This window comes from Phaethon aethereus, assembly GCF_964289735.1.
Source record: "Phaethon aethereus genome assembly, chromosome: 5".
Classification (NCBI taxonomy): Eukaryota; Metazoa; Chordata; class Aves; order Phaethontiformes; family Phaethontidae; genus Phaethon; species Phaethon aethereus.
Window position 1 is genome coordinate 10,797,268 of NC_138579.1, and position 19,404 is coordinate 10,816,671.

At 44.6% G+C, this 19,404-nt stretch overlaps 1 protein-coding gene across 1 annotated transcript in view; it reads right to left on the reverse strand.

Annotated features, from left to right (window-relative positions):
* The window catches only part of CEP170B (centrosomal protein 170B), a 55,852-nt gene that overhangs the window by 18,641 nt on the left and 17,807 nt on the right, over positions 1-19,404 (reverse strand). Inside the window, exons 4-11 of the mRNA XM_082001040.1 lie at positions 18,522-18,586; positions 17,071-17,209; positions 8,913-9,011; positions 7,285-7,761; positions 4,979-5,041; positions 3,361-4,124; positions 1,112-1,300; positions 807-915 (exon numbers count right to left, since the gene is read on the reverse strand). Of these exons, the coding sequence (XP_081857166.1) occupies positions 807-915; positions 1,112-1,300; positions 3,361-4,124; positions 4,979-5,041; positions 7,285-7,761; positions 8,913-9,011; positions 17,071-17,209; positions 18,522-18,586 (1,905 nt within the window). The remainder of the gene's footprint in view (positions 1-806; positions 916-1,111; positions 1,301-3,360; positions 4,125-4,978; positions 5,042-7,284; positions 7,762-8,912; positions 9,012-17,070; positions 17,210-18,521; positions 18,587-19,404) is intronic.

Consider the following 19,404-nt stretch of genomic DNA (forward strand, 5'->3'; position numbering starts at 1 on the left):
TTTAAATACCAGGATAACTGGTTATTTGACTATTTTAATATTTCAAACGCTCCAGGAGTCAGGTTCTCACACAGTGTGAAAACAGTGGCAGTGACCTCCAAAACAAAAGTTTCTCCTAATGTTTACTGAGTCTATCACTGTTGATGGCATGAAGGTAATGACAAACGTTTCCAACCAAAAAAAGGGTGAAAACATTTACAAAAGCCAACAAAGTGCTGTTCTCTCTTTCTCGCATACCAACAGGACCAGGGGGTCTGTAAGCTGTCTTGCCAGCTACGATGAGAGCCTGATGTTCCACACCCTTCCTCCCCTCCATACCCAGTTTTCTACGCTAATCTCCACACTTCAAACCTGTCACATGACAGCAAACCCTGGAACACCCTAAAATTCTCAACACAGCCAGACACAGGGGAAGCAAACAAAAAAAGCACAAGTCAGCAACTAAGCCCAAGACAAGTTGCAAAGGGCTTTCATCTGGCATCATAAGGCAGTCTAAAGAACCACTGCTCAGGGCTTGTTAACACCCAAGGCTCTTACGATGTCTCTCCTTCCCAGATGCCCTTTAGTCATGTCAAACATAACATTTAAGAACTTCTTGGATGACTCTGAAATGCAAACCAGAGGCTCTCTCCATCTTTATTGCCCTAGGAACGATTCACTCTGTCCTTCCCATCCCCAAATACATTAGCTAAAACAGAAAATAAGCCACAGCCAGATGCATAGAAGCCCTTAATTCTTGCTTTTCATATCATCCTGGATTAGGATGATATGCCACCTTCAAACAGTAATGTCAGGATGAGACTTACCTGCACCTCCATCACCCTGCCCAGAGACAGATCCAGAGTCAGAGTAACTGTCCGCAAGGCTTGCCCACCTAGACACCCACTTCTGACTCCCTTGAGATGCCGTAGACATCTACAACAAGGTGGGGAAGGCAGTGTCAGAAAGAGGGTTTGTCAAACCAAATCCTAGCCACAAAAATCTCTCCTCTCATACACGCATCACTCAATCTCCTCAAAATGGAAATCAATTTACGCATCACATTTCCATTCAGACAGAAAACCCATCTACACTTCCACCATCCCAGCAAATCCACCTGGACTGCCCATACCTGCGCATCAGCCTGAGACCCACTCACAGCTTTTGAGGCAAATGCCTGGAGCAAGGGTGACTTCTGACTAGTGCCATTTTCACTGATTAAATGCTGATGAGAACCGCAGTCATCTTTTTCGCCTTTAATTATTGGTCTAAAGGCTGATGAGATTCTGGAAAATTCAGGCGACTCAAGAACACCAAAAACCTGAAAAGGTGTTTGCATGGGAAAGATTAAAACCCAAGAAAACAGGAAAATATTAGCCCAAAATCCAAATCCACAAAGCATTAGTCACACACAAACTATGATCCCAAAGGCTGAGAAACACTTGCAAACGCTTCCATACAAACTAAGTAAATAATTTTATTTTCTTCACCACAGTCGCAGCTTTAACTATACTTACTCATAGAATCCCACTCACACTGACATTTTCTCTCACCCTCATTATTTCAGTGTGTTGTCTTTAACCATAGTAACTTTCACTGAAAAGGAGTCCCTTTTCAGCCCTGAGAAATTTAGGATGAGTGTCAGGAAAGCTATTTACCAGCTAATTCACAAAGAATTAGAAAAAGCTGGGGATGCTCTGTCTCCAGGACCTTCCAGAGACTGTAGCAGCAAGTGGGCTGAGCAAAGCAGCCTTGCACTGCCATGTGAGGACCTGGGAAAGGACACACCTCAGAGATGGGTGAGTGTGTGAGCTAACTGGACAGATTCCCTCTGGCTTTCCTAGGGGGGTGACCAAGATCCATGTCTCTGAAGGGCTTGTTTCTCTTCCCTGACTACAAGTAGTTCAGAGGAAGATGCTACCACGGATGGTATCTAGGCTGGGCTGAGATAGCCTTAAAATTCTCCACTCTCACTTCTATTTAAAAAAAGTATGCCGGGCAGGGGGGCAGAACAAAACAGCAGGGTCACCTCAAAACCTCAGCAAGTCCAGAATTCATATCATCTTTCTTCCTGGACAGAAACACTGAGGTCCAGTTACTAGTTGTTTTCCAAGTGGCAGGTCTGCACTGCACCAAATCTATGGCAGAGTCAGGAGCAGAACTTGGCCAGCTTGCCTGCCTGAGTCAACGGCTGACAAGACTACTCCCCAGAAATAATTGTATTTTTTGTGGCATTTTCCCTCGTATTTCCTCACCAGAACAAATAGCAATCTAAAGTCAGGACTAGGGCTTTTCTGTGGCTTAAACACCCTGCCCTGAAAGCTTCCGATCATATTTCAAGCAATATGTAAGGAACAAATGTAACAAACAAAAGAGGAAAGCTAGATCGAGGCTCACAGAACACCGTATACAAAGCTCTAAAGACAGGTTCAATTAAGGCTTCCTTTAAACCTCACCATCCTCCTGCCTACATTTTACTAAATCTTCATAGCAACTTGCCAGTTTTGTTTTCATAATAAGACTGCAGATGAAAGTTAAACCTGAAAATCAGCCAAACTTTGGTTTGCCCTGCAGTTGCTTAGTTGGGTGGGGTTTTTTTAAACCTCTCCCTCAACTCTGGGGTTTTGTTTTTAGGCTATCATTCACTTTGCAAAATCCAAACAAGTACAGATCCATCTAGGATTGCCTCTGCCCTAGAACACACCCTGTGCTATCTCAACTAGCTGCCACTTGCCCTGCCAGCAAGCACTTCCTTTCTAACCAGGCACAGCCAAATACAGAACCATCCAGCCACTAAGGCTTGATAAGGATCAAGAGCACCAGCCCTTGGTCTGCATTTCCTTGGCCTACCACAGGATGCTGCATCAGTGATGGGCTGCAGCTCCTGCCTTCATAACAGGGGACAGGAGATGATGCAACACCAAGGCAGAGGCCTGGGAGCAGTCCTAGAGAGCAGAGCTGCTCCCAGCCGTGGCTCTCAGCAGGATCAGCCCCATCTTTATTCTGCTGTTGCCTTACCTCTAAACAGGTGGCAAGCCCACTCTTGCACTTTTGCATCCAAATCTCATTTTAGAACCAAGACAGCTCTTTGCTGTGGGCTTATCTGCCCTTCTGGCATTCTGTGGGTTGTTCGTTCGTAATTTTGTTGTTTTGTTGGGGTTTTTTAAAAACCAGCCTCTTCACTTTTTCAATGCCTATCCTTAACACGGGTCACCCAGGATGATTTCCCATCCCTAACCATAAATGTCTGCTGCATCCCATGCAAAAGGGAGCAGTCCTTCAGGGCAACAGCTAATGAAGTTAGGCCCTCCAGCACAACGTGCAGAAGCCCAAGCCTTCAGCCCTCAGCTCGCTGGCCAAGCACAGAAAAGCAGCATTTACCTGATCTATCATTTTTCGCGCTTCCTCCACCTCTTTATCCTGCGATTCTGTCTCGATGGTGTACGTGCCTGTCTCACTCACACTGTCTTCCTCATCGTTCCTCCTGCCCTGGGCAGACTTAACCTCCGGAGGTGGGGCAGAGGCAGACTCTGGTTCTGATGATACAACCACGCGTGGAGCTACTGGCATGGGCAGAGGTGCCGGTTTCTCAGCGCTTGGCTTCCCAGACTGAGCAGTTTCCCGCAAGTACTCGGCCATAAAATCCTGAGCCATTTTAGACTTCCTCCCAACACTCCCATAAGTTTTGGCTGATGCTCTGGAAGCAGAAGAGGATGAAGAGTTGATCCGATCCTCTGTCTTCTCCCTCTTGAAAGAGTTAGTTCTTTGGGTCCCGGAGGAGCTGTTATTGGGCTTGCCTGCCTGGGCCCCAGGGTGGGATGGTGGCACTGCATTTCCCAGCTTCTCTGCTGGCACTGCAGTCTTGCGCTTTTCGATCTTGGTCTTCAGCCCCGGATCAGTGTCGCTCTGGGAGGAGTGAGCGCTGTGCGTGAAGGACTGTGACCGTTTCTTCCGCGGCGTGTCCTCGAAGAACTCAATGACAAAGGCCTGCTTGTTGTGCAGCATCTCGTGAGGATCACGCCTCATCTGGCGCTGCAGCCTGGTTTGCTCCGTCGCACGTTCACTGCCCGTCGCAGTCTCCTTCTCTGCCTTGGGCGCCACGGGGTCTTCAGAGTCACTTTGTGTCCCGTCCTCGTGCCTGTTGCCTGGAAACAAGGTATGGAGATTTGACTTTCATATTCTCAGTTGCTGTGGCCTTGTCATTACCTCGCAGTTGAAATTTATCTTTTCAGTTAAAAGAAAAAAATCCTATAGGATTAAACAACTCCAAAGGCATCTGATGTGATACATAGATTGCATCCCATCAGAGGAAATAAAAGAGAAGGCAGCTGCCTCCTGACCCTTTTCACAATTGATTGGCTATCGAGTTATTAAAAACCAATTCAAGGAATCATTTCAACCCCAAAGGTTGCTGGTTTTATAACACTGATTGTTTTAGATACCTAATGCTTTGTTTCTTTCTTTTATTTCCATTTAAATAAAAATGATGGCATTATTTTGCTGTTCTTCCCAATTACTGTAGTCCAAGATCACCTCATTAGGTTCTCTCTGTTACAGAGCAGAAATACCTCTGTGGGGTCAGTAAATAAATCCTGCACAGAGCACCCCACGCAACCAAATCCCCACGATGACAGACCAGATCAGTGCGTTATGAGTGCATGCACCTCTGAGCACCCACGTTACCCCACTCTACAGGGGGAAATAAACCACAGCCTACCAGAAAAGTGCATTTGCAGGATTCTTTACTTTTCCTGAAGATTTACGAATCGCACTGTGACACCCCCATGAGTTACATCATTTCATCACCAGCAAAGCAAAGGTTAAATGATTACTGAAGAGTTCACTAAGCTTAAAGTTTATAATTATTTTCACTTATATTAGCAACAACCATCTTTACAACCTTCCCTATGTATCAGCGATACCTATCCCTCAGCACCTTAGTTCAAGACTCTCTGAAAGTAAGTTAAACAAAAAGTTAAAAGTAAAACAAAAAACAAACCTTTTTTTGGAGAAGGAAACGGGTGTGAAGGCACACAACACGATTCAGTCAACGACCAGGAACCTGTCATCGGGAGAACGGGGAAAGAGGTCTCTGCGCTCTAGACTGTAATATGCAGCAAGATATACTGGCTAAAATACCACGTGTTTGAAAGGAAAACTGCTCAAACCTACTTTGCAAGTTCTCCAGACACATGGGTGAAGACCATTTATTACCTCGGGTTAGCTGTGAAAGATTAGAATTTAATACAAGATCCATTCAACCCAGGAGTCGGTCCTCTGAGGAATTTCCTAACACCCTCATGAAGGAAGCCAGCAAACTTTGCATTGTGCCCTGAAGGCTGATAAGCTTCGTCCTTGGAAGGGAAAGTTCTTAAATTAAAGGGTCTTGGCTAAGAACTCTGCTGAATGCAAAACAGTGAGGACACAAGGAAGAACACCCATCATGCCCATGGATACCCCAGCAGAACACCATGCACATCCCCTCAAACGGCTAAGGCCTGAACTCTCTAGTCTTGATACCAGGCTTTACATTCAGCACATTGTTCCTGAAAGCAAACAAGTGTTACTAATGAAACCCGATGGTGGGCATCTCTGATCCTGAAGACCCAAACCTGACAGGCAGCCAGCAGTAGCCTCCAAGACATCTTCAAAATTATCCCTGCCAGAAGAACATGTTACACAGCTATCGCAGATAAATGACACCCTGTCCTCTGCCAAAGCAGAGGTGGATAAACTCCTCAGGCCACCAGCAGTGTAGCTTTTAATCAAATGTCCAAAGAGTTGATTTCTTGATATGCAAATTACGCATTAAATTACCTCAGCTTCTTTCCATGCCGTATTGACTGTAGAGAGGCAACTGCAGTCAGTCTAGTATTCCTGTGCATCACTCAGGAAAATCCTAGGATGAGCAGCAGCTGCCTAACTCTCTAGTTTTCCCCGAAAGGAAAGAGCAAAACTACTGAGACACATTTGTATCCCTGACAACGTTCTCCAGCAAGTCAAGAAAATCCAGTATCGTAACAACAGAAAAAACCCAACCCAAACCTCAAAACCCTCTATCACACAGTCACAGTAGACTGAAAATAAGACCCTAAATAATCAAGCAGGGCACCTCAACACTGTCCCTTATGGGGAAGAACTAGAAACAAGCAATGACAACAAAATAGTTCAATTTCCATGTCATGCCAAACCCCAGGGCTGGATGTATGAGACCTTTTTTACCATAGGGGCTTCTCAAAAAACTGTAAGCAAAACACAAGTTGGAGATGTAACAGGCAAGACTTTTCATATTATAAGTTTTTTTCCAACAAGGACCAAGCAAATACACCTTTAAGGGAAAACAACGTATTGCTCTCTTTTATGAAGGATCTCAAGCAGAAGTAGGTCTAGTAATCTTCAATATGACTTCATCAATTAAAGTTGCAGTTCAAAACAATAGCTTTTCCAGAGGCCTGTGAGAGGCAGTGAGAATGCAGGAATCAGTGGTCTCCACCTAGCTGTTCAGTGCATGGCCCAAGAGAGGCATTCAAGCAAGCCCAAATCTTGCAAAATATGTTCAAAGTTGCATGAGAATCATGTGAGTCCCACCAGCTGCACTAAGAACTGGGCTCCAAACTACACTTCAGACCTTTGAAAATCCCCAAAGAATTCCTCACAGTGACACTTAACAGGACACAGGTCTACAAAATCTGAAGTTTTTGAGCAGAGCAGGATTTCAGAGAAGTTTTAGTTGAAGAGAAGAAGCCTTATTCTATAAGCACATTTCCTCCATTGGTGATCATGTATATCTAAACTCTTATCACCAGTCTCCATGTTAGGACCTCTGGTCATCTGACCACGTGGCTCTGGACTTTACACCCATATGGAGGATTACACTTAGCCTCTTCTGGACTACAGTTAAAAAGAAAAGTCATTCCTTCAGTTAGGAGAAGCCAAGAGAAGAAAATCCACTGAAATACGTGTGTTTACTAGCCTGCTTGACCACATGGAAATTATTTTAGACATTTAAAAATCAAAATCCTTTTTTCAATCACTGCTTCTACGAAGCTGGCATTACAGATGTAGAGGAACTAGATTAGAGTGTCCCCAGGCCAGCATCACACATGACTTCAGGGGCAGGTGAAGAGCCTGCTAGCCAGATTCGAAACCATTAACATCCATTAAATAAATATTCTTCACCTTAAAAATGTGGAGCAGATAATTGAATCGAGTTCTCCTTGACAGGAGAAGAGTTCTCCCCTTTTACTATGCTGCATTTGCACAGACAACAGAGAACTATGTCCCCATGACGAGACATTCACTCACCTTTAAGAGTCCTCACATGAACTGGCAGGTCACTCTTAGTACTGTACACATCATCTCCTGGAGACTGCCGTCTCATCAAGCTTGGGTCATTCTGGACAAGCCAGTCAGCCACTTTGCTCTCTGCTGACATCACTTCTGTATGAGCTGGGTCTTTACTATATGGTCTTCTCTGTCTGAGTGAAAATTTAGTTACATGGTCTTTTATCTTTATTTTACCGGGGGTACCATCATCAAATTCAATGGTGAAAGAGGCATGACTCTGTACAACAGGGGCTACTACAGCATCAACATCCTTTGTTGGGATCTCATGGACCTGTGTTTCTGGAGATTTTGATGGATGCTGAAATTCTTTAGTTGGAATCTCAAAGTAACTTGGCTCTCTCCGGAAGGCAAACACAGACTGTTCTTGGGTATCTCGATAAGCAGAAATATTACCATTCAATTCCTCTTCATGTTGGGTTATCTCTTTTGACCTTTCTACAAAAGGGTAGGGAGGGGGGGGGAAAAAAAGCAAGAAAACCTTACATTCACAAACATTAGCTGAAATGGATTAAAGAAAAAAAATACAAGTTCTGTTTTAGATAGCTTTGTACTCTGGCCTCGTCACTGAAATCGGTGCTTACTGTACTGCTGCGGTCTGCCCAACATTTGTTATATTCACTTTGTGCTTTCTTCCACAGCTCCCCATAGAGAGCGCTGAGCACACACAGACACAGGCACAGTTGTATGTTTTGACAGAACCTATGCTGTTGGTGGCATTTTAAGGTTTCTGTATGCCTGGGCTGATGTGGAAGGAAGATCCAGTTTCATTTCGCTGAAATACGCACACCTACTCAACTTTCCACAGTTCAAAGGAAATGCTTGTCTGTGACTAGCTTTGCACACTCATGGTTTTGCTGGATCATCACATAATTCTGCAACATCACCAGGGATAGAACCACATTTTTTCAGTAGTACCCAAACTTCTTGGCTAGAGGGTCACTTACTTATTTCAACCTCTTGGGAGGGTTGCTAATCACAACCCCTCTCTACTAGAGAACACGCTGCACATGCATCGAAATAAAACACTTCTTTGTGCAGTAAAGCATATACTTGATAGAAACATCAGGTTTACTGCACAAATGAAAAAAGATGCATCTTCCATGCATACAGATTCACAACAACAGGAGTGGTAAGACTAAATGGCTTCTAAGGATGATGAGGTGAGAAACAGATTGCTTCCACATTAATCAAATACAGTCAATGCATCAGCTCGTAAAGTGCCTATTAGATAGCAAACTCCTGGGAGACACAGTGGATGGTTCATTCAGGTGTGCTGCATACAACCACAGATACAGCACTGCTGTGTAACTAGATCTCAAACAAGCTTAGCGAGGCCTCTCTCATCCATACTGAGTTATTTCACAACTGCTGTTTCTAACATTCAAATATTTTAGGGGAAACATTTTAATCTTCCCTTATTCTGGTTCCATCAGCAGCAATCTACACATAGAAATGTGTAAATATGAGCACAAAAAAAGTGGTAAATAAAGCCTTGAAGCAGGATGGCTTCACACAGTACAGATCAAAAGCGTGCAGAAATTCTGTGTGTGTCCCCATCTTCTTCCATCCCAAATCACCTCCATTACCTGAGTAATGTTCCTCTTGCCTTCTGTCCTCGTTATTTGCATCATCTTCCCCCCACCAGGAGGGCTGCCCATAAAGAGGGGTGCGGTAAGTATTGGTTTCTAGGAAGATAAGCAAATACTTTGACACAGAAAATACCAATTTACCAGGTTCACAGAAGTCAACCACATGCCAAAAAGTGAAAAACAGCAGGGTCAGATGAGATTATGTACCTGTTACACTGCAGTTATAACAACAGCAAATTATACTTAATAATGAGTATGTTCAGGCTTCCCTGCCCCCACTTTTTTCTTTTTTGTATTCTGCTGCAGGATGTTGACTCCACCTCCCTTCACTGTCTTTCATAGCTGTGTTTCCCAAATACTGGCTTTTCCCCGTCTCTAGCCTCATTATTCACAGGAAGTGAAAGATTTTTGGCAGGACAGACTACAAAACACTAACCACAAAATTGTCTGCAACTTGCCTGCAATTCAGGTGAAAATCAGACTTTTTTTTTTCCCCCAATCTTAATTGGGAAGTCTTTAGCTCTGCCCTTTCTTGCCCCACCACGTCCTTGGATGTTGCGAGGCCAGGGATTTTTTCCAACTATTCACCACTCCCACTCTGAGTGACACACATCCCACAACAGGAAATTCTTGAAGCGTTACAAATTTAGGGAAAATGGTAAAACCACCTCCTTATGCATACATAAAGTAGTAAACTCCTGCTCTCTAATGCTTAAAGTAAACCAAGTGGATTCCAAAGCCATTGCAGGACAGAGGTTTTTCTCATGGAGAAGATTCCCCTAGAAGAGCCAGGCTTCTACCATTTTCTCTGCTCAGTGAGCACTCACTGGAAGATGAGGGCTTCACTGCAACAACTGGTAGTCAAAGGAGCTGATCCACTGCTGCTCATTTTGTCTCCCACAAAACAAGATTGTGTTTTGGAATTGCCTTGGGCTGCTGCTGTTTATGCAACAAGTAAAAAGAATACATCTCAATTTACCCATGGTATAGTTATTACTATTATGTTTTTATAATAGTTTAAGAGAAGCAAATAAAGTCGCTTTTGTTCTTTCATCTAGAGGTGACTAACACAAGGATAGGTCAGGGGCTGAGGTAAAGGTCCAGCTTTGTCAGCTGCTTCTGCCTCTACCAGTAACAGCCACCAGCAGACGCTTTACCAGCCACATCTTAAACCCTGGCCCCAGCTAGAGCCATAGCCAGGCTTCTACCGCCAGCTGCTGCTCGGCTTGTGGTTTTAAAACCACACGCTGCTCTGTGTAAAGCAGCCCTCAAACAGCCTTGCAACTTTGCGTTCCCTACTTCAATAGGGACATGACAGAAAGTAGTTGTTAGCATAAGGGAAGTCAGGAGAGGAAGGAGAATTAAATAAGTCAAAGAAAAAAAGAAGCCTGATTTTATGCTGCTGTTTCTAAAGCTACACAGATGCAATGGCCATTAGTTAATATGGGGTTTTTTTCTAGAATAGTTCCAGAGATATGTAAGCTCATACACTGACAATGCACAGGCAAAAATTTTGCTTTACAGATGCAACCCACAGGCCCTTTTCAAGGTATTTTCTCCATGCTTCAAAATTAACCATGCTGCCTCCCTTCAAACTGAGGATCAAAAGAGGCTGAATTCGCCTTTCTGCCTAGAGTGCGTGGAAGATAAACTGCGTTCCCATCACGTAGGTGGCCTTTGAAAGTTCAAAGGAGGAAGCATTTCTCACCATGAATGAACTGGAATTGCCAAGTAATATGTTTCATAACTGAGGATGGGTAAACCACTCAAGGGAGGGGGAAAAAAAAAAAAGAAAAAAAACTATTCACAAGCTTATCAATGAACAGAGGCACCCAAATGCAGGGTTTGGTATCTGCTAGGCTGAAACCTTCTGTCACACAGACTAGCAGAAATACACCACGCTCTCTTCATGCCATGACTTGCCCACTAGACTCCCACCCCAACCACACAGGATCTGCTCTACCAACGTCAGGCACTTTTTTGGGGCACACACTGTAATGAATTATCACCCTCTGAATTGCAGTGTTCATCTTAGGGTTGATGGCCAAGAGGCAGGCAGGGCCATGAGAAGGAGAGCACTTTGGAGTGATGGACAAATCCATTATCAACAGCCACTTATGGGGTAACTCATGCCTAAAGGTCAACAGGGGACAGTGAAGGGCTCAACTCTGAAGAGACACATGAGATTTTGGATACTTGTCTCAGATTAATACAATCAATTATGAAAGTTCATCAGTCATTTATTTTAAGTTGTTGGTGGAACAAATCCTAGGCATACTACACTACAGATGAAATACAAAGACCATCTCGCACTCGACCGGCACAAGCAGCATCTTTCACAAGCATGGGCGCTATTATGGCTTGCATACATGCCTCATTACAGCTCGCCTCTCCAGCACATCCCAGTCCTTCACAGGATCCCAAAAGCCCCCTAGTCTAGAAGATTCTAGTTACCTGCTCCAAGAAAATTTTGTTTCTAAAGGGGCAGAAATGAGCTAAGAGACCTCACATCCATCCTGCAGGACAGACTTCTTCCCAGAAGCTGCTCCAGCCCCAAGATCTGTGTCCCACCTGCATACTGAATACAGGACCTACTGCCTTTGTCCCCCAGGAACTTTTCTACTACAGGGAAAAGGCAGCTAGGGCAGCAAGTCAACCCTGGTCAGACTTTTTCTGTTGATGGGGAATTTTGGGATTGCAAGGAAAGCTGAAGGAAAAAAAAAGAGGATTTATAAAGAATAATAAGCCAGCTCCTCTGCCTTCTCCCATTTCCCCTTCCACCCTAAAGAGCTCTAACAGGTGCTTGGAAATTCCCCGAATTGCTTTTCTAACAAAAGCTAGCACAAAACCAAAACCCCAGGGCATGTCAAGGAGCATCTACAGAGAGTGCACCAGGCTGGCCAGAGTGCACAGACCTGAGGCCACCAGGGTAGGAGCTGCTCCACTACACTCACTGCATGGCAGCAGAAGGTCCCTCCTGCCCAACACAGAGCTCATGTGGCCCCACGTGAAATGCTGTGTTACAGCATGTGTAACACATCTGCTTACATCTGTGGGGGTTTTTTTATTTTCCTTCCCTCTCCCAGCCTCCACAATAAACCGGAACTTCATTTTAAAGTCTGCAAAAAGCACAGATGGAAAACCAAGGAGTCAGTATCTTGCTATTTGGGGACAGTTTAAATATTTTAAGAGCAATTAATGTTTCCACTGAGCTTTCATATGAATTTGCATTTTTAATAACATTATCAAGTGACACAGACACCCTTCTCAGCTACTGCTCCAGATCCTGAGCTAGAGTAAAATTTCCCTGACTTCAGAACAGCTAAATGAATTTGCTTCTCTGCTCATGTCAGAATTTTCTGTCCCTTCTAGTTTGCCAGCACAACCAACCTGATGCCTCTCCCTGCTCCAGCTCTAACACAACAATATTGTATAAAAAGGGGAGGGAGAAAAAAAAAGCACGATAGGAAAGCAGCTAAACCAGATGGCTGTGACAGGAGCGGGCCAGGGAGCAGCTACGTATGCAGTTGTGCCAGGGGGCTTTGCTCTTCACCAGCTGGGATGCATTTTGGGTAGCAACCTCAACCTGGACCTGCAGCATCCAAAGCAGCATGTCTGTGTCCTGCAACATGCATACCACCGTGAAGCCACCATCTGCCTGTTATATTTTAGTGTAAGATGGAAGCTCTTGAAAGAGCAGAGAGACTCCGGACTTGCCCGAGTCAGCAGTGAAGCAAGGAACACCAATGAAAACTAACTGCTCAGTCATTTTAATGACATGACACTTCCTCCAATTGATGGCAGCTTGTTACCACCTCTCTCCACTCCCTGCCAGGCTGCCCAGATGGTGCCAATTCATTTAGACATACTTCTTGGCTCATCAATTCAGGCAGACAGCCCGAAAACCATCTTTTTAGATAACTGAATTCAGGTCAGCATAAGCACTCAGACAGATAAATACTGAGCTACTGGTGATGGTGTAATACAGGGAGGACCACTGACATACACATGTTTTGCTCCTGGATTTCAGTCTTTGGGGCCATCACTCAAAAGGAAAAAAATGAAGGCTGTTTTAGCACAGAACAAGGGAGGTCCATTTCTTTAACAAGTCTGACAAGAATGCGGCCTGTTAAGTTAATACAAAACTATTGATCACCTGAAGGAGAGGCACCACAACAAAAGAAAATGAGACATGTCAATACAAAAGATGTATTTATGGAGAAGTGAATCACACAGAACACCACAAGGGCAGGACCAAAAATACAGTCCAGGTGATGAAAAGGAAAGGAGAAAGCCTGTGTTAATGCTGCTTTCAATCAGCAAGCGGGCAGAAGAGCTTTCATGACAAGCACGCAGCTCCCACTGCAGAGGGGTCTGATTTCCCTTGAAGGTATCCCCTGTGGCCAGGACAGGACTGAGGGCTGTGCTTTGCCCAGGTCCTCACAAAGCTTCAAACCAGTGTGAGAGGGATAGACAGCAACGGCAAATTTCTTTGCTGACAGAAGCACACACAGCTTTGAAGCTGTCTACAGAAAGTCATAACAAAAGCATGAGAAATCCAGCTTGCTTTAAGTCAAACCGTTTTTGATTCATTATTAATAACAACAATGTCCATCTTCAGAAGATGCAGAATAGGCTTCTTACAGCAGAGGCCTTGGAGGAAAAAAAAAAAAAGGATGATCTAGCTGTAACATTTTAAAATTAATTCCTGACATCTCTGCTTTTTAACGCCTCTCCAAAATATGATAATTCAGAGCTAGTAGGAATAACCATAAAGCCATTCTCTGACTGTTTGCGGCAGTATGTATTTCATGCGTGCGTGGCAAACCTAAGCCCTTGTCTCTTGTACTTGCTGTGAACATACACAAATCCCAGAGGCTTTCAAATCAGGATGATAATCACAAATTTATTTGTATCAATTACATGGTCAAAGCTTTAACATACTGCAGGTACCACCACCGTAGCTCAGACAAAAAGCAGTTACACCACCAACACTCCCCTAAATTAAAGGCTAGAGTAGAGCTGTGCATCTAAATAGCTATTACCATGATGTCATGGGGAAAGCAGCCAAAGACCATGGAAACTACTCCACCACTGGGCACAACTCCCACTGCCTACGTCCACGCTGCCTGCTGACCTCAGCCCCAGACACTAACAAGACTTTCAAGTTGGCCACTCTGTTGAGAGGACTCCCTAATGACACGGACGCTAACCTGGCGAGCAAGCCTATTTCACAGATCCCAGGAGAAGCTCAAAGTCCTGCCCTTGCAGCTGGTGATGCCCATTTCAGCTGGATGCTGCAGGTAGCCTCCACCCCTGGAAACTCAGGCCTGCAGCAGTTATTCAGAGGTTAGTCATCAGATTCAACATTATCTAGTGCCATCAGCCTGTGAGGGCTTTAAAAAAATAAATAAATTAAAATCAGCCCAGGGATTAAGTATGCGTTGAAAACAGAAGACCACAAAGTAGCTTATCTCATGCAGTACCTCAACTCAGGTAGCAACAGACGGGGATTGTGAGAGTCTTAAAATCTGCTCAATTCAAGGCTCTACTTGGCCTCTTCATCACTTAGGGATTTATACATGAGAGCTGGTGGCTATTTTTAGCATTGAATAGCTAAACTGTGGGCACTTATTCATATCCATATCCAACCCACAGGGCTTACCAAGCTCCTTGCCTCAAACATTCCACAAAGACTGATGATTTTCTGCTTACAGGCAACATACATCCAAAAGCTGCAAGTCCAACAGCATAAAGACTAAATGGCTGAGCTGTTTCCCATTCACTCCATTGGATCTCTTTAGCCTCAGCCCCTCACCTCCTCCCATTTTTAAGCGGCTCTAATTGTTCACATTGTTTTGTTAAATCTCTTCCCTGAAAGCTTGCATTCCCTCTGCTTCTCTTCCACCCGGGCCCTGGGAAGCGATCCTTCTAAAGGCTTTTGTCACCCCAGACTTCGCTTTAATTAGTCAATGCAAATTCCTAAATACCTACGGGCTTAGCAAAACAGCTCTCTCCCCAAAGCCTCTTTCTGCTGCCACTAAGCAAGCCCACTCCCCGTAAGAATACTACATTCTTCTTTCCACTAATCATTTTAAATTGCTGCCACTCCTCCGAGCAACCAAGGAGAAACTGTGCGTGTGTGCAGCCGAGGACAAGGTGAATTAGTCACATCTCAGATGAAAAAGGGACCCACTGATCATTCTGCTCACGTGACAGAGATGATTTTTGGAGAGCGAGGCACTGATTTAATGCTCAGACGTCCTCTCTTGCTTCCACAGGCTTCAGTCCAACCCAGCAAAACACTTCTAATGAAAAGTCCTGAATTCCTCCATCTTTCAGTAGGGTTAGCAGCACTTCACGGATATTTTTTTTTTCATATCTGTCCATCAGTCCCACTGCATGTGACATATTTCAGCACTGGCCCCCAGTAAGTACTCACAGCCTTTTCTGCCTTATACCCACAGTCTGTGCCCACTAACGATGGCAGAAACGTAACGCAGGTCTGCGAACCACACGCTTAGAGAAATGGGTCACCTTGCTGAAGAGTCACTCAACATTCTGACTTTGAAGATGTTCCAAATATCAAACACTTACGGTATGTAGGTTAAAACCAACCAGTGTGTACTTTGGAAGGTGGCAAGAATAAAGATGAGAATTTTCATGCAATCAGGCAGCAAATGCAAATTGGTTCCAGTTACTGGCAAACTGGCCTAGTTACTGGCAACGCTTTTCAAGAACCCGATGCTCCTTGCAAGGCAGCTGGAGAGCTCTCCTCCAGTAAGTTTCACCTCTTCTCACCCTCTGCAGTGTCATGGTTAATCATCACCAGTTTCATCCCTTTAACTGCACGCTTGTGAGGCAAAGTAAAAAAAATGCCACATCCATGGCATAGGGCAACACATGGACACAGCTAAAGCAACACAAAGAAAGGTTTTGTGGTGCAGAAAATCGGAGTTGGGCACATGGGTGCACATGCATGTGCTTCCACACAGCTGGAGACAACGAGACCAGGGAGAAAAATTACAGTTTTAGTACACTGTGTCAGCTTAGAGGGATTTTCATAAAGACAATACATGGGAGATTAAGGTCAGCCAGCCCACTCCAATTAGTTATCAGGAAACCTTAATGGATTTACCCAAAGTTGTACACATTTCTAGAAAGCTGCTGTATCTATCTCTAGTTCACCTCACCCAAGAGGCTGTCTCACTTTTTTACTTGCCCATCCTCTTCCCTCCATTCACCTCCCTACTCCTTTCTCCAAAGACCCAGTGGGCAGTGTCTCTGCTAACCCTAAAGCTTTCCAATTGCTCTGCCATCCTGGTGCCACAGTATTACCGCTGGCAGTCCTCCATCATTAGGATGCTTTAAAACCCTGTTTGTTCCTCCCATGCATCAAGCTTGAGAAGGCCACCGACTGACACCTGAGCAGAAGTGGGGAGAGACCTGCTAGGGCAGTATGTACAGGAGGTAGGAAGTTGGGAGAGACAGGTGAGACAAGACTGCTGGGGAGGTCTTGGCCCACCATGGTGGGGAACAGGGAGGAAGCAAGTTTGACAAAGGGTCTTTAAAGAAAGGCAGTAGTGGGTAAAGAAATGGAGAACAGAATACATTTTTCTAATGGAAAAGGTTCGCAGCTGGGGAACAGTGAACCTGAAGCAAATGTCTCCCAGTTTGGCAGTCAGTTTCAATCCCTCACATTGGCACGTTAGGAAATACAGCCATTTAAGACCATTCAGGGCTTTTTGAAAGAAATGGCTTGTTGCTTCTTTGCCTGCCTGCCAGCACCACACCACAGCAGCCATACATTTTCTACTCTGAGTCACTGTCTCTGTTCAAACACCAGCTCACGACTAGGAAATTAAAAATAGACCAGACAGGTACCGAAGAACTTACCAAACCTGCCTGGTCTACTGGTTCTCTAGCACACACACAGTGACAAGGCATGTGTGAGCCATCACGCCAGCTGATTTTTTTTGAAGGCTGAATCTCCAAAAACTGAGAGTATGAAATATTCAGAGGTTTAGAAAGATGAGCCTTCTGGAACTGCTCCTAGACTCAGCCCACACCAACGTGCTGTCAGAATCATGACCCAGTGCAAGGCTCAAGTTGCACTTTGTTCTGAATCTTGATTAACTGGTTCCCGAGCAAGTACCTGTAATTGCTTTCCTCTCTCCTTTCTCCAGTTTTGCTTGAGGGGACTCAGTGTAGACACCATGCTCCATGGGCTGCTCCACCCTCTTCATTGCCGTGCCTTTGTAATTCATCTGAAGTTGGCTGGTGTACTTCTCATGCTGCAGAGACACAAGCAACAGTTGCAGGGTGTCCTTGCGATCTGTGTACCCACGGACATGATAAACCACCCTTCCCCGGAAACGGATGACGCAAAGGCAAACACTGCAGCTATGTTCTGCAACAAAAAGCAAGCATGCCTGAGTAGAGGCTACAGAACAGCAGAAATGCCAGCTGAGAGGCTTTCAAATACCCCATTTGGAAGACATTGGCAATTCTAGTCCATGAGAAGGTCACTGTGGCTTAGCTCTGCAGAACAGCTAATTAGGAAACCCTTTAAAGAACAAACTGAGAAGAATCAGAACTTAGGCCATTTTCCACTCAAATTCTGAAATCCCTTTTGTTCTTAAAGCAACATTATAAATTCTTCCACGGCGGTCATCTGCATTATCTCAGTTTTTCCAACAAGGCAATTAAAATATATTTAATTATTTCTCTCCAAACCCTCTCTCCAGCTAGGAAAGTGATTTGTCCTTAAAACAGGCTCCACACTAACACAGTAAGTGAGCTATTTAAAAGTGGGTTTATTACAAGGAAATTAATAAAAGGGTATACCCATCCAGATTACCCCAGAGAAAATTCAATGAATCATTTGCCCAATTCTAGCTGTTACATTTCCGATCCTCTCCAAGTCCTAAACATGGAAACAGGGCTAAGGAGAGAGTATCTGCTGGCCAAGAGGTGACACGTGGCACCGACAGCGCAGTCCCTCAGCTGAACATGACAACTTTCTTGCCTAGAGGGGGTTGCTTTTCTGCTTTAGATAAGAGGATGCTTGAATATTTTGTACCTGCTACTGAACTCTGTTTAAAAAACACCTCACAGTACTGCTCAGTAAGTAAAAATAAGGAGCTTGAAGGCAAAAATGAGATGATATACAGGAATAAATTAAGCAAACTTTAGCCTGCTGGAGGAAGCGTGATAGAACTGCCCTAAGTCACCATGCTCAGAAAAAGGCATTTGTGCTCCACTTCTGGGAGGGAACAAGTTCTGCTGTGCTTCACCTACAAGTTAATGCACTGAATGTTCTTTAATATGTTACAGCTTTAGTAATCTTTTTCTTTGGCAGTCAAGAAATCATAAATAACTTCATCTACATGTTAGCACAGGGATAAGAGACCACAGCTGAGATAACTGGGAAATGTATCTCTCCTCAAAGGAAGGTTTTATTAAGTCCCAATCCAAGAAGAGCCTCACATTGAGGAGCATTTCACTGCCGTCAAGAATATTTTAATATTTCAGTCTGCTTCACCATTACTAAAGCACTTCAATTTTTATTTTTTTTTAAACGCACCTGCACCCAGACACCCTTACCTTTAATGCTTCTTCTGGGACTTTGTGTTGAATTTGTTCCAGGACATACATGTTCGAATGTACAACTCGTTAAGGAAATGCCAAAGGAATTGGATGGACAGAGAAATCTAGCATTTAGTCACAGAAAGAAAACACGACCATAAAACCAGAGGAGTTTAAATACGCAGGGTACTGAAAGTTGCCAGAGCTGTATCCCGTATCCCACCATGTTTTTTGTAGTGCATGTTTTGCCAGGGAGCATGCAATCACGTCTGCTGGCCAGATCCATGCTGACTGAAGGGCAGCAGACAAAGGGGAGCAGGGCAGCAGAAGCTTGGGGGGAACACTACCAGCCCCTGAAGGACCCAGGGGAGCAACCAGAACCCTGATTCAACTCATACCCTGCTCCTCTCCACGCAGCTGGCAGCTCCAGGCAGACCACTCTCTCCCCATGATATCCTGGCCAAGATGGGGAAATCTTGCACGCTCTGGACAAGGGAACAGTAGAGTTCAGTTCCCTGGAAGGATGCCTGGGACTGTGGTGCTCTCTTGCCCTGACAAGGCCTTTCAGCCACTGCAGTTTCCCAGATGAGAAGTAAATCAGGTCATGAGCTGCTGTAACCTCTTAGGAAGGGAGATATTCAACATGGTTGAGCCTAGGCAATAATCCTCAGGAACACTGCATTGGGGGGGCCGGGGGGGAAGCATCTGGCAATCTGGCAATGTCATCATGAACAACCCTATCAGCACAGCACAGAGCAAAGGGGAGGGAAAAGGAAAGATGGAAAATGTTGAGACTAAAAATAAACCAAGAGATACTGGCATAGCAGGGAAACGCCACACAGTCTGTAAGTGAAACTGTAAATGGAAGAGAGACAAAACGCTCTTATGCAACAGCGCACAG